The 12,201-nt window shown below is 36.7% G+C and overlaps 1 protein-coding gene across 2 annotated transcripts; it reads right to left on the reverse strand.

Annotated features, from left to right (window-relative positions):
• Window positions 1-888: 888 nt before the first annotated feature.
• On the reverse strand, window positions 889-6,159 carry LOC103705527 (ATP-binding protein). Of its 2 annotated transcripts, none has more exons than XM_026804047.4 (5): window positions 5,117-6,159; window positions 3,145-3,251; window positions 2,248-2,359; window positions 2,054-2,170; window positions 889-1,543 (listed from the first exon to the last, which is right to left on the reverse strand). In XM_026804047.4, exons 1-5 carry the CDS (start codon window positions 6,017-6,019, stop codon window positions 1,172-1,174), a joined length of 1,611 nt encoding a protein of 536 aa, XP_026659848.4. In that variant the 5' UTR covers window positions 6,020-6,159; the 3' UTR covers window positions 889-1,171. The 2 variants fall into 2 exon arrangements, with proteins under 2 accessions (XP_026659848.4, XP_008787489.4); XM_008789267.6 differs by having other exon boundaries at window positions 3,145-3,221; window positions 5,117-6,158.
• Between the last annotated feature and the right edge of the window lie 6,042 nt (window positions 6,160-12,201).

A 12,201-nucleotide genomic window follows, 5' to 3' on the forward strand; every position in this document is an offset into this window, starting at 1 on the left:
TAGGACCCAAAATGGATGAATTTCAGTTTTGAAGTACAAAACCACTGAGAAAATGAAAGATGCAGAATGAAATGAGAAATTTCTTCAGATACAATTAATAGACCATTAAACTACCTGCATAAGGAAAGAAATTTCTTTCCAAATGAGTGTGCTTAGAGACATCCATTATCAGTAAGTAGTCATGCTGTCAAATTTTCTGCTTCTATCTTTGAAGTTGGAGATGTTGAAAATGCATCATGCATGCAACGGAACTGGCATTGGCAGAATTAGCAGAAGGTTAAAAGATTCTTATGAATACGACATGAATTTCACCAAAAAAAAAAAAAAAACACATGAATGGAACCAAACATTCTAAAAATCTTTAGGCAAAATATTAATATAAACTTACATCAATATTTACCCGCAGATTTTTCTTTCTAACATTTTAAACTGTACAGGCATAAGAAGATATTTCAGCAGAGTAGCATCCACAGATTCACTTTTGACTTCCGACAAAAAATTGCAGACTCCACCATTAAGGCTTGAAAAATCGCCCTACATCCTATCTTTACAGGAGAAAGTCATTATCAATAATGAGATAATCCTATGTGAATGCGATATGGAAGTATAAACAATTCAGTGTGACCCCATATGGCCAATTATGCATAGTCATTAGTCATACCAGTACACACCAAACCACTTTAAATATAAGCATGACCATACCTGTAGATGGCGCAAAAATAGGGGCAACTGTTCTAATGCCTCTTATCCATAACCACAGTTTCTTTGTAATGGTTATGTCCATGGAAAAGAAAGATGATTATTTCTCGAAGATTATGGATAACAGAAGGCAATTTGGATATAATTATGGTTTATTCAACAGCCAACATTCCACAAAAAATTATAAAATGTGTATGAACTTGGTCAGCTTGCATTCAAAGTCCGGTATACAACCTTTTAGACAAACTGATCCTGTATATGTGGTAAAATTTCTTCGACTAATAACCAAAATATTGTAGGCACCTCGGTCTAGCATAGCCACAGAACCCGTACTTACAACAGACACCACACGATGAACAGCACAGCGTAAAATATAAATTAATGACTTAGGATTCAAATTCCTGCCAAGCCTATGTATTGCTTGTAGCAGGAATCTCCGAGAAAGACATAAAAGCTTGATTGCACAGAATTCCTAAATTCTGAAATGCAACAAAGCCTCCATTTCAGGCAGCATTCTCCTGCTCCTTACCCTGCCTTGGGAAGCAGCACGAGCAGAAGGTGCTACTCTGAAGGCCGGCCATGGCCAGCAGATATGCCTCACTCTCCTGCGGCTACCACTTCTCTCCCTTCTGCCACGATCAGCTTCTTCCTCTAACTGTCTTGTCAACTCCTCAATTCGTTCCCTGAAACCAGCAGATCTGCTGTCTGCCAGCCTGAGGGTGACTTCTGCAGCAGCCTGAGCAGCCATTGCAGTGGCTGCTAGCTTTTCCTTCAGCTTCAGCTTGTTATTTGCAGCATTCAACTCTGCCTTTGTCCTCTCGAGCTCTTCCCTGAGCAAATGAACCTATGAAAAGAAAACAATTTAAATTCTATGATCAAAATTGGGTCAAGGTAACAATCCATTTACTTGACCATAGATATGTCCATTTTTTGGAAATAATGGCTACTACCTTGATCTTAGTTCTTTCTTTACAACTATAATCCTACGCAAGGAGACAAGACTGCATAGCTTATTCTTAATATATGGTGTCAATAAGTATTCATTAAGTACTATGACAATAACTAAGATATGAAAAAGTATTGAGACCTCAGAAGAAACTTTTTGATTAGGAGGTATAACTTGCTATAAATATTATTTCTGTATTTCATGTAGTATAAAGATAAAATTTTGAATAAATTTTTATCAAGATCTATAAAACGAATGCTTTAACGGCTGAAATTTAATGAGACTGTCTCAAGAAATGAATTGAGTCTAATTCACAATGTCAAGTAGCTTTGAGGGAATAAACAGTTCTAGACCAAGCCCAATGTGAAAATTACATGACCAAGCAAAGCAGGGTATCCAGATTGTCACCTCCTTCTCACGTTCTTCAATTGCAGCTTTTCCAGCTTCTACCTCCAATTCACATGCCTCCCTCCATCTTGCAACCTCTTCCCCTGCTTCTTTTATCTCTGTCATGAGCTCTTCAACCTTGTAGGTGGTAAGAAGAGAAGTAAGATACTGTTTGACCTAAAAAAATGACATATATAGATGAAGTGTGTGATTACACTGTGTGCCAGCATATTCACTCTTTCTTCCAGATCTTTAATGTATAGTTGACTCTCTGTTAAGTTCTGAGCTTGTTTATCAACAAGAGTCTGCAAATGCTCGTTATCTGACCTGGTAATGCATAGATAAAAAGACATGAGTAGCAAAACACTAAGAAGAAAAGAGAATTTTTTTTAGAAGAAGTAAACACTGGAATGTATGCACATGTAACTTGCTGGTTGTGTGCAAATTCAAGGAATACATAATTAGCAGCACCAAGTACATAGTAATTATAGTAGAATAATATTGGAAATCATGCTAAGATTTACGGACAAGATTATTAAAAATGATTACTTCAAAAAATTTGGTCCTGAAAAGTAGGGAATCATAAGAATACATATTGCACCATGTCCTAGCTATATGGAGTTGGTTGTACTAAAGGATAAACACATTGGAGAAAAAAAATAAATGAAAGGAGTTAGGATGCCCGTCAGTGCAAGAAACAACTTCTAGTGAGAGAAGTCTTTTGAATAAAGTATAGGCTACAATACACCATCATCACAGGGATTTCACTAAAATACATTCTAGAGTTAGTTTCGCTTATATGATTTCATCAGTTGACAGCTTTGTAGAATGTTTTGGTTTCTATTGTAGATGAGTGCGCTTCTAGGCTATGCATGAAAAGATGCAGCTCAACATATCGATATTGGTAAGCTGTTAATGGTATTTTCATTCCCTTTGATTCAATGTATACTTCTTATTCACATGGAGATCAACATAATCATATTCAAGCTTTCTCTGCCATGCGTTTGTAAATCAATACAAATTGATGCCAAGAATATATGGTAACACTTAGAAAAACACATGGATGGCAATAACCAACTATAAGATCCAAAGCTGCTGCATGAACAAAGTACCTGGACTCATCCAAAGTTCGTCTTAATTCAGTTATCTCACGCCGTAGATTCTTCATTATAGTTTCCACGGTTGACGTCTGATCAGAAAAAATCCAGAAGCAACAAATCTGATGGTTATCCCACAACATAAAGTCAATTCATAGTGACAAACCATGATATGAAGAGAAAGTTAATTGTTCTTCATAAAGGATCAGGAAATTTCTAGCAGGCAGCATGATTTTAATGTTTTGTGCCTATCTTTGATCTTGTGGAAATTAATATTTCAATACACAAATAGAACATACGGAAAATTTTTCATGTAGTCAGTTTCAAGGGCAGAAATATCTTTGTGCCTGAAAATACATTATTCCTGACTGATAGTTCAGCTTGAAGGTATTTGAGACATAACATCTAGTTTCTCCAGCACAATAAGATATTTTTGTTTTAAGGCCAAAGTATGCTCAAGGTTTATTACAAGGAGAATAGCAAAACCAGCTGCAACATATGGATGAAGGTCGATCAATAAAGATGGCTAATGCAAATAAACCCCAGAAAATGAGGGTGTTAAGGTTAACAAAAAGTAGAGACATGTGCAACAAGTGAACCTTAGGATTTGTACTGATAAAGAATAAAGCAATAGTGAACAAATGTGGCTTATTTGATCGATTGTAGTGAATGCTCGAGATAGTCTTCATGAAGAGGAAAATTAGATAGTCGATTCTAATCAATCAGACTCCAATTTCAGACTATGCAGGTATGACTTCGAAAGGCTATGGGATACATATAAAAAATGTCACTTTAGAAGTAAATACATAATTAATATTACACCAGATATCTTGAATAATGTAGTGAAGTTTCATTACAGTTGGAGTTTAAGTCTTAGAAAAGAAGTTAATGTGTTATCCATACTTGGACTGCATGTTACATATGTTACGAATGCCCAATATGTTGCGTCATAGTTAGATTGATCAAGGAAAAATTGAAAAATAACCGATTTGTATCCTTTTGTGATGATATTTAAGTATAGTCATATTTATGCAGACTGCCACTGCCTTCCACTTCTTCAATCTAGAACTATACACACTAACAACCATAAGCTATGAAGGCAAGTTCAACTGACACAAGCAGAGACAAATTCCAGTAGTTCGAGGAAAGACCAGAAAACAACAAAGGAGTAGATTTCAAGTGAAAAAAACGTTACCCCTCCCCTTCCACCAATGTGTAATTTATAATAGTTTCCCAAAAAATAAATATTGGAATAACCCTATTTCGATGAAGTTCTGAAAATGCAACCTTCCATAAGGGCCCATCCATACTTCCCAATATGCAATTATGACTAATAATATTCTGGTCAATCAACTTTTAACAGTATGTCCTCAGCTTGCTTTAAAGATTTGCTTATAGTAGCTTAAGAAGCCCGTTCATTCTCTGCTTGCTTGCATTACTAAAAATATGCTACTCAAGAACAGGCTAAGTTTTATGAAATTTGCCAAAACGAATTAATGCTAAAAATTTATGAGATAATATAAGATGCCATCTATAAGTGCTTGATTTGTAACACTTCAAGATTGGGTATATTTTTAATTAATCTTTAAAATTTGGTAATCATTGGTAATAGAAAAGGTGTTTTGATATCATATAATGAACTAAGTTCTAAAATTCCTATTCACTAATTATACCACATATTATCTATCCAAAATTTACAAAGATAAAATTGGGAGAATTCCAGTATAGTCAACAGAAATGCAGATTTGGGCTCAATAAGACACCATCCTTCAAAACAGTTTTCAATAATTCTATTTTGATGCAAACAAAGATAACATCAGCAAGCAGAAGAAGGGGAAATGAAGCCTTCTAGCACTTCAGATGCTAACAGATTCAATCATGATTACACTATATAATCTTATTAGAGCTTTTATATCATAATTAAGCTTCATGCTTAAAATTAACCCTATTAAAAAAATAATCATCAGGAGGAAGCAGATTCAATTACCAGACTGATGACCTCTTCATCACATTCACTACCATCAGATTTCATGCTTGCATTAGAACTAGTTATCTGATCTGTTTGCGAGTCCCCGCCTGTCCCCCCCATCATGAACCCAAACCCAACTTTCTGCAGTCCCTTCTCAGCTATCTGCAGGATTACACCCTTCTTCTGTTCTGCACTTCCCCTCAGCTTATTAAGGCTCTTTTCCACTGCCTCCTTCTCCATTAAAGCTATCCTCAGCAGGTTGCCGATATCCCTATTCTCCTCTGTCAAACTCACAATGCTGTTCCCCAAGTCCTTCTTCTCCTTTCTTATTTTCTCTTCATATTCCAAAAACTTAGACTCCACTGTCGTTCCAAGCTTAAGCATCGACTGGGTTTCCAACATTGAAACCTCCAGTGCATCCTCCAAATTGGATTTCTCCTCCGGACTTTCCTCCAATTTCTTCTCGCATATCCTCTCACCAATCCTCTTCAAGCACTCTTTTGCCATCAGGATAGAATCAAGAATTCCAGACAAGGCTCCATCTCTCTTGCTCCTTTCCTCAAGCAACTCGGAAACCCTAGCCCTAGACACCTCAATTGCGCAACCAAGTTCCAATCTTTCCCTCAAATTCGCCTCCTCCTGCTCCTTTGCCGAGTCCTCCGCCTCGAGGAGCTTGATTCGGAACGAGTCCCTCTCCCCCGATACCTCCTCCAGAGCCTGAGAGAGATCAAAGTTACGGGCACGGAGATCTGCTTGCGTTTCCTCCAAGGCCATGCATCTAGGCTGGAGCTCATTGTACGAATTTCGAAGGGATTCGAGCTCGGACAGGAGGGCATCGCCCGGGCGAGCGTCGCCATTGGGAAGAATAGGGTTCTCGATCGAGGAAAGCTCGGGGTCTCGATCATCGGACGGACCTTCCATGTCATCAAGAATCCAACCGAGATATATCTAGGGTTTTGGGTCGCCATTTACACGGGGGAGGAGAAAACCTTAGAATTCGGGGAAGAGTAAACCCTAGCTACCAGTCAAAGAGGAAGGGGGAGGAGGGAAGAGACGTTGGGATGGAGCGGGGCCGTTAGGTTTGAACTTGGGATGGAAGTATTTACAACCGTTCATCTGGTGAGCCCCCGTCTCCCGAGGGAGGAGCTTATAATTTGATTAGTCAGATATAAGCTAATCGTATTTAAAGCTTTGAATGGCACTGATCAAAAGTTCAGAACAAATTTATATAAAAATTGGGCTTGGGATTTGATGGAGGCCCACAAATGTTGGCCTTTTTATACTCTCTTCGCCTAGTCATTCGATTAGGCATGTTCAGAATTTTGCTCAAACTTTTCGCAAAAAAAAAAAAAAAAAAAACTTAAGCTGAAGCATGGACCATCCCACAATTGGATTATGAAGTGGGGTGTGCATTTTAGGGTTTGAGGATTTGTTTTTTTATTTACAAAAAATTGGTGTTTTTCAAACATAAAATTGAAATTTATTTCACTAAATCCGGTAAAAATCATGATACAAGATTATCTTCCTCGAGTAAATCTTATAAAGCATCTCATATCATCCACATGCAATCCCCTTCATTTTTTCGGAAGGCATCTTCTTCATTAGATTCATTTTTTTTTTTTTTGTTATTGATCGTCAAAATGATTTCATAGGCTAACATTTCTTTAAAATTTGTTTGCATGGGATAAGCTGGGATCATACTCTGAGTTGAGCTTCAAGGATGTGCCTCTTGGGATCAGCTCCAACACCAGTCTTGCCACTCAAAAGTTGAAAATACAAGATGGCAATAATCGATTGTAGAAGATAACAAGATTATTCAATCATTTACTCTTTTATAAATGGAATTCTATCGTTTACTTTCTATGGGTTCGATCTCTTATGTGCTCTAGGCATGTCTTGTTTGTTTTTGTTACAAATACTTGATCATTACTATAAATCGCATTGAGGACCTGACAACATAAATCTTTTTATGTATCTAATTATCTTATTGTCTGACTGAAAATTGCTTATGGTATTTTGTATCGTTTCTCTTTTTCATGAGCATTTTTCTTCAAAAACTATTTATAATACTTATAATTACATCCAATGATAGTACAAATGAATCAATTTAGAAGGCCGTAGTAGTATTATTGTGCTAATCATGATATTTGTGGCATTGATGAAATTAATGCATCTTTATTTCTTCTCATGTTTGCGTACTGCTTGATGAGATTATCTAAAAACCATTTATCAAGTTAGCCTTAATATTACTAATCTAGTTGATAATGGGTTTGTAATGTCCTCCCTTTGAAAAAATAAGCTAGGAATAAAAATAACAAAGTTGCATGGCAAAGCAACAAAAGAGCTGGCATTTTCTACAAGGTTCGCACTGGTGTCATGCAAGAGCAGTACCAAGTTTGCACTCATCTCACATCTTTACTTTCTTATGAACTGAAGGGGTGGAGATCAAATTTTAGAGAAATTCATAATTTGCAGATGACAGTTAAATTTATTTTCCCAAAGTTGTTGACATGTTCCTTGCAAGTATTTAGATTATTGCCTATTTCCTCTTTTAATCCCTGATAAACATCTGACTGACGATGAATTTCCTGCAAAATTTATGCTCATCTCCAACAACACTAGTCTTGGCAGGCTAGGCATTTATGCTTTAATTTGAAGCTGGTATCAAATAAAAGCAGGACTTATATTGGCAGACTTTAGTTGTTTAATGGTAGTTTTAGAATAAAATGTGTAGTTTACCTGCCATCACTTCATCTCTCCTTGTTCAATTCTTGCGAAGAAGTTTGGCAAATCATCTAGCTAAACGATCGCTTACTGTAATCTCCTTCGATAATCTCTTAAAGTTGGTTTAGCTTCTGATTCTATATCTGCAGCTAGCCTATGCAGATCAAGACTGATTAGATCAACATGGTGTTCTTCTTGGTCCGCTACAAACGCCACCATCCTACCATAAACTAGTCTTTGTTCTTGGAAGATAAGAGCTAAGCTGATCCCCTAACTAACTTCTCCAAATCTTTACGTAGCATTTGGCTAGAATTTACTAGCTTTTATAATTTAATTCCATCTTTCAAAGCACTGTTGATTATTTTATTGTTCTCATGCTTCCTGCAGTCAACTTTGCTAATCCACAGAATCCATTGCTGAAAGTGGATTCAAGATAAATTCAGATGTTTGGGCCATGCGCTTGCCCAACTCCATTGGAAACTCCTATACATGGATGCTGCTATCTCATCAGATATTCTGTGAGGTTAATTTAGTATGTCCATCTATATGACCATCCCAACAAGAAGGGTTGATGGAACAGTCCAAGCTATACCAACACAAGTAATCTTTGACCCTTCAAAATGCCACTGGTACACGGCACAAGAATATTTGTTGATTGGTACACAGATCTTTCCATCTTCCATCCTAGGCCTATGAACCTGGCCGGTAAGGAAGATACCTGGCAACTGGAATGCACCTTCCATTTTATATGACCATCCACAAGTCCATTTGCTGGGATATTCCTGGGGCCATGGATAGGGAAGGCTGCTCTGAGAATCTTACAGCAGCGAAAGTGCTCGGAGTCTTCTCGCGGATGGAAATAGTTCAAGTCCAGCCTTGGAGGCCAAGTATAATTGGTCATCTTAGCAGGGTCAGAAACAAAGGGAGATTAGATTCTCTCTAAGTAAGCTTGAGGCAGGCGTCACCATACGTGGTGTTGTCTTATCCATAGAGGTTCTTCATAATACCTGGAAGTCAGTGCAGATATATAGATTCTTCTTGAGATCTAGAAGCCAGTGGGCCAGGTCCGGGATATGCCCTGCCAATTGACTGAAAGGAGCTGGTCCTCAGACCTCAGAGATCTTCTGAAATGAGTTTAATTAATATGCTTTAAATCCTAAACCGTGCGAACTTCTGATCTACATACGCCGTACCTTTTGTAACCAGATGACACCACAACAGGCGTACCTTGTGATGATCCTTGATGGCTTTTCGAAATAAAAAAGGTTTGTGGTTTTCTTTTTTATTATTATTATTAGAAAGCAAACAGTGTAAGCCAGCATGGCTGCATGATGGCTAGTTTCAGCATTAGCATCACCAACTTGTAGAAGCATGGACTTATTCATATAATTCCAAGAGACCATCGAGAAAACGAGCAACAGCCTAAAAGAGTTTAGGAAAAATACTTAGGCAACTGCCTAATATTTAAAGAATTGTACACGGACTAAGACTCATCCGCAAAAAAAACAAAAAAAAGAAAAGAAGAAGATTACAATGCCACACAAACTTGATCATTTGAGATTGATTTTGGCTGCCACTCTTGACTGGCATCAACGATTGTCATGTGTGCCCTCCCTAGATGAAACCGGCCACCTTCCTTTTTTTTTTTTTATTTGAGACGGCAACAAGAATTATAACATCTTGAATAAATCAATAGGATGTATATTTAGGAAGAGATGGGCCTTTTAAGGACTTATTTGGTTTGGAGGATGAATTTTTCTTCACTTGATGCTTAAATATATAATCTAAATGAGTGATTTTTGCTTGCTTGGTTGACTATAGAAAAGTGACACATTTTAGAATGACTTATCTTTCTAGAAAAGATATGTAAAATACCTGTTATGCCTTTAATAAAGGAAAAGATCTGACCATTTTCTATTTGAAAGCTTAAGAGCACTTTTAGAAAAAAAAATTGCCCCAATTCCAAATTGGTGAAAATTGGACTCTTAAATATTTTACATAGATTTTTTTTATAAAATATGAAAATTTTATTTCATGAGAAAGCTACTTTCTCATATATTTTTTTAAAAAATTCCAACCAAGTATGAAATATTTCATCATTTTTTTTTTTTGTTGACGATAATTCTCCCTCCCTCTCCCTCTCTCTCTCTCTCTCTCTCTCTCTCTCCAGTCCCAATTGGATCTCCTAGTTGTTGTTTTTTTTAATTGTGGGAAGGGTTAATGCTAGAGGGGCCCAAATAAAATGGTAAAGAAAGAGAAAGGTGGTATGTCATGCGTGTAAGGTAGAAACTCTTTTTAAATAAGATCATTGTGAAAAAGACTGCACTCGCTACGAGGGAAGTTGTTACTTTATTAAACATTCTCATGCCTTTGATAACGATCTAAAGAGCCCTGGACCAGGTGCATCGGGGTCAGAATGTCGTTGCATGGTAAACCCTTTTTGATGTCCCTTTTCTGAGACCACTACCTTTTTGAAGTCATTGATAGTAGTTGGATCAAACTAAATGATTATAATTTGATGACATCAATTACACCACGAAAAAGGTGGAAAGGAAACATTTTGCTCCAAATGCCTCCGAATCATCAATCTTATCGAGTCCTAATAAAAAAATCTTTAAAATAACCACTAGAGGAACATTGTCATGTAAAACAAATTGACAAAGGAGAAAAAGCATGGCAAGAGACATGTATAGTAGAGTTTTCCATTTAGCAAGTAATGTTAAGATAATTTAACAGTTAATCATTTGTTATCTCACCAAAAAGGAAGAGCCCCTTCTTTGGTTCATTTGTGTTGGAAACTAGGCTATGGAGATGCTAATTTATCAAGTTGGTGAAATATTTGATAGATGAAGGTGCTAGCTTAATTTCCAAGCTGCTAAAGTTTTTGACAATTGAATTGAATAACTTGAGATCAAATCTCATCTTTATCGGAGTTTGGAGGGTTAGGGATTAAAAAAAAAAAGAGGTTATCATGTGATAAAAAAGATTTGGGATCAAATCCTTATTTTCATTGGGAGGTCAGAGAGATTCTTGGCTACCTCCTTGGCCACTGAATTCCTATTATTCAGATATCTTGCTGAGCTTCATGAGTGCTAAGAGCCTAGGATGCCTCAATAGAGGAGCTCTAACCCAATCCACTTTTGTACCCATCCTATTCCATCTATATCATGCCCAGTCCTCCAAGCAGAACAAATCAAGTTCATAAAGTTGGAATTTTGCTGATAGGAGGGTCGAAGCAAAGATTGATGGTATTAGGAATCATATATTTATCTTATCTTTTGTTTGAAGAACGAGAGGTAATACCATCCTAGCAAGCACTCAATGGCTCGATATTTTGTTTTACTTTCTTATCGACAAGCAAGCAAATGCTGTCATTTTTCTGAATCACTTTTTAAACTTTTTACCATGTAGATCACTTCATTATTTTTCTACACGCATTGAGTTTCTAGAATGACCTTAAACCACACCGGCTCGTAAGACAGCAAGGATAAGAAGGCTGTCACCAATTCATTTCTAGTATAAAACTTCAGGTTATCTATTTGGCTTATCTCACCACATCTTTCAAAATTCTTGGCACCAACCATCTTTCAAAAAAAAATGAAAGAAAGAAAGAAATAAAAATCTGCATACAAGTCAATATATAGTAAGCGGATCTTTCAAGTAGCTACCATGGCATATTCCCGTAGCTTCCCTCATTTGAAAATGAAAAATACTATAAATGAATTGGACATGGTTGGTCGTCCTATAATTATCTGTTGGTAGTTGGATTCGCAGGTCAACAAAAGCAGGAAGTTTTCATTCTCTTGTACCATGTTCATCTGAAAATGCAGCATACCATACTATACGCTGAATTCACAGATAGTATAAAGTTTTTCTCAGTCTTAATCCAATTATTCTAATTTATGTATGATATATATATCTTTAATAACTCTCTTCTCCTATCTTCTAATCCATTATTACAACCACTCTTGGTGCAATAAAGTTTATAAATAATGACACTTGTCACTAACCAAATAAAACATCTAAATTTATGGCTACCTTTCTTCCCAAACTAAGTGGATGTGGGCATCTATATAGTCTTCTCCATGACTAGAAGACAGAAAGATGTAGATAAATTTGCACCGGCTCGGCTAAGGATTGGATGTTAGACACGCCCTTCTAGATAATTTTTTATAGCAAGAGCAGCAATACATGAAAGAAATGGTTGCTCATGTAATAATAAGTAATGAGACACTACCTGCCTTTGTCCTAAACTAACCATAGTTGCAGAGCTTGGATGGATATAGGATTTAAAAGCTCTTCGACAAAATGATTATGAAGGCGTTGAAACAAGAAACCTTTTATAGATATTTCCTTCATCTGTAGACACACAGTAATAT

The sequence above is a fragment of the Phoenix dactylifera genome, chromosome 16 (genome assembly GCF_051530095.1).
Source record: "Phoenix dactylifera cultivar Ajwa chromosome 16, Ajwa_hap1_PhDact_Kaust_v1.1, whole genome shotgun sequence".
Taxonomy (NCBI): domain Eukaryota; kingdom Viridiplantae; phylum Streptophyta; class Magnoliopsida; order Arecales; family Arecaceae; genus Phoenix; species Phoenix dactylifera.

Bases quoted from the DNA above. Each gene is read 5' to 3' on its own strand.
- LOC103705527 (XM_026804047.4), bottom strand. From the start codon at position 6,019: ATGGAAGGTCCGTCCGATGATCGAGACCCCGAGCTTTCCTCGATCGAG. The intron at 3,252-5,116 runs GTAATTGAATCT...GATAACCATCAG, and splicing joins ATGAAGAGGTCATCAGTCTG to ATTTGTTGCTTCTGGATTTT. The intron at 1,544-2,053 runs GTGACAATCTGG...TTCTTTTCATAG, and splicing joins TTGAAGAACGTGAGAAGGAG to GTTCATTTGCTCAGGGAAGA.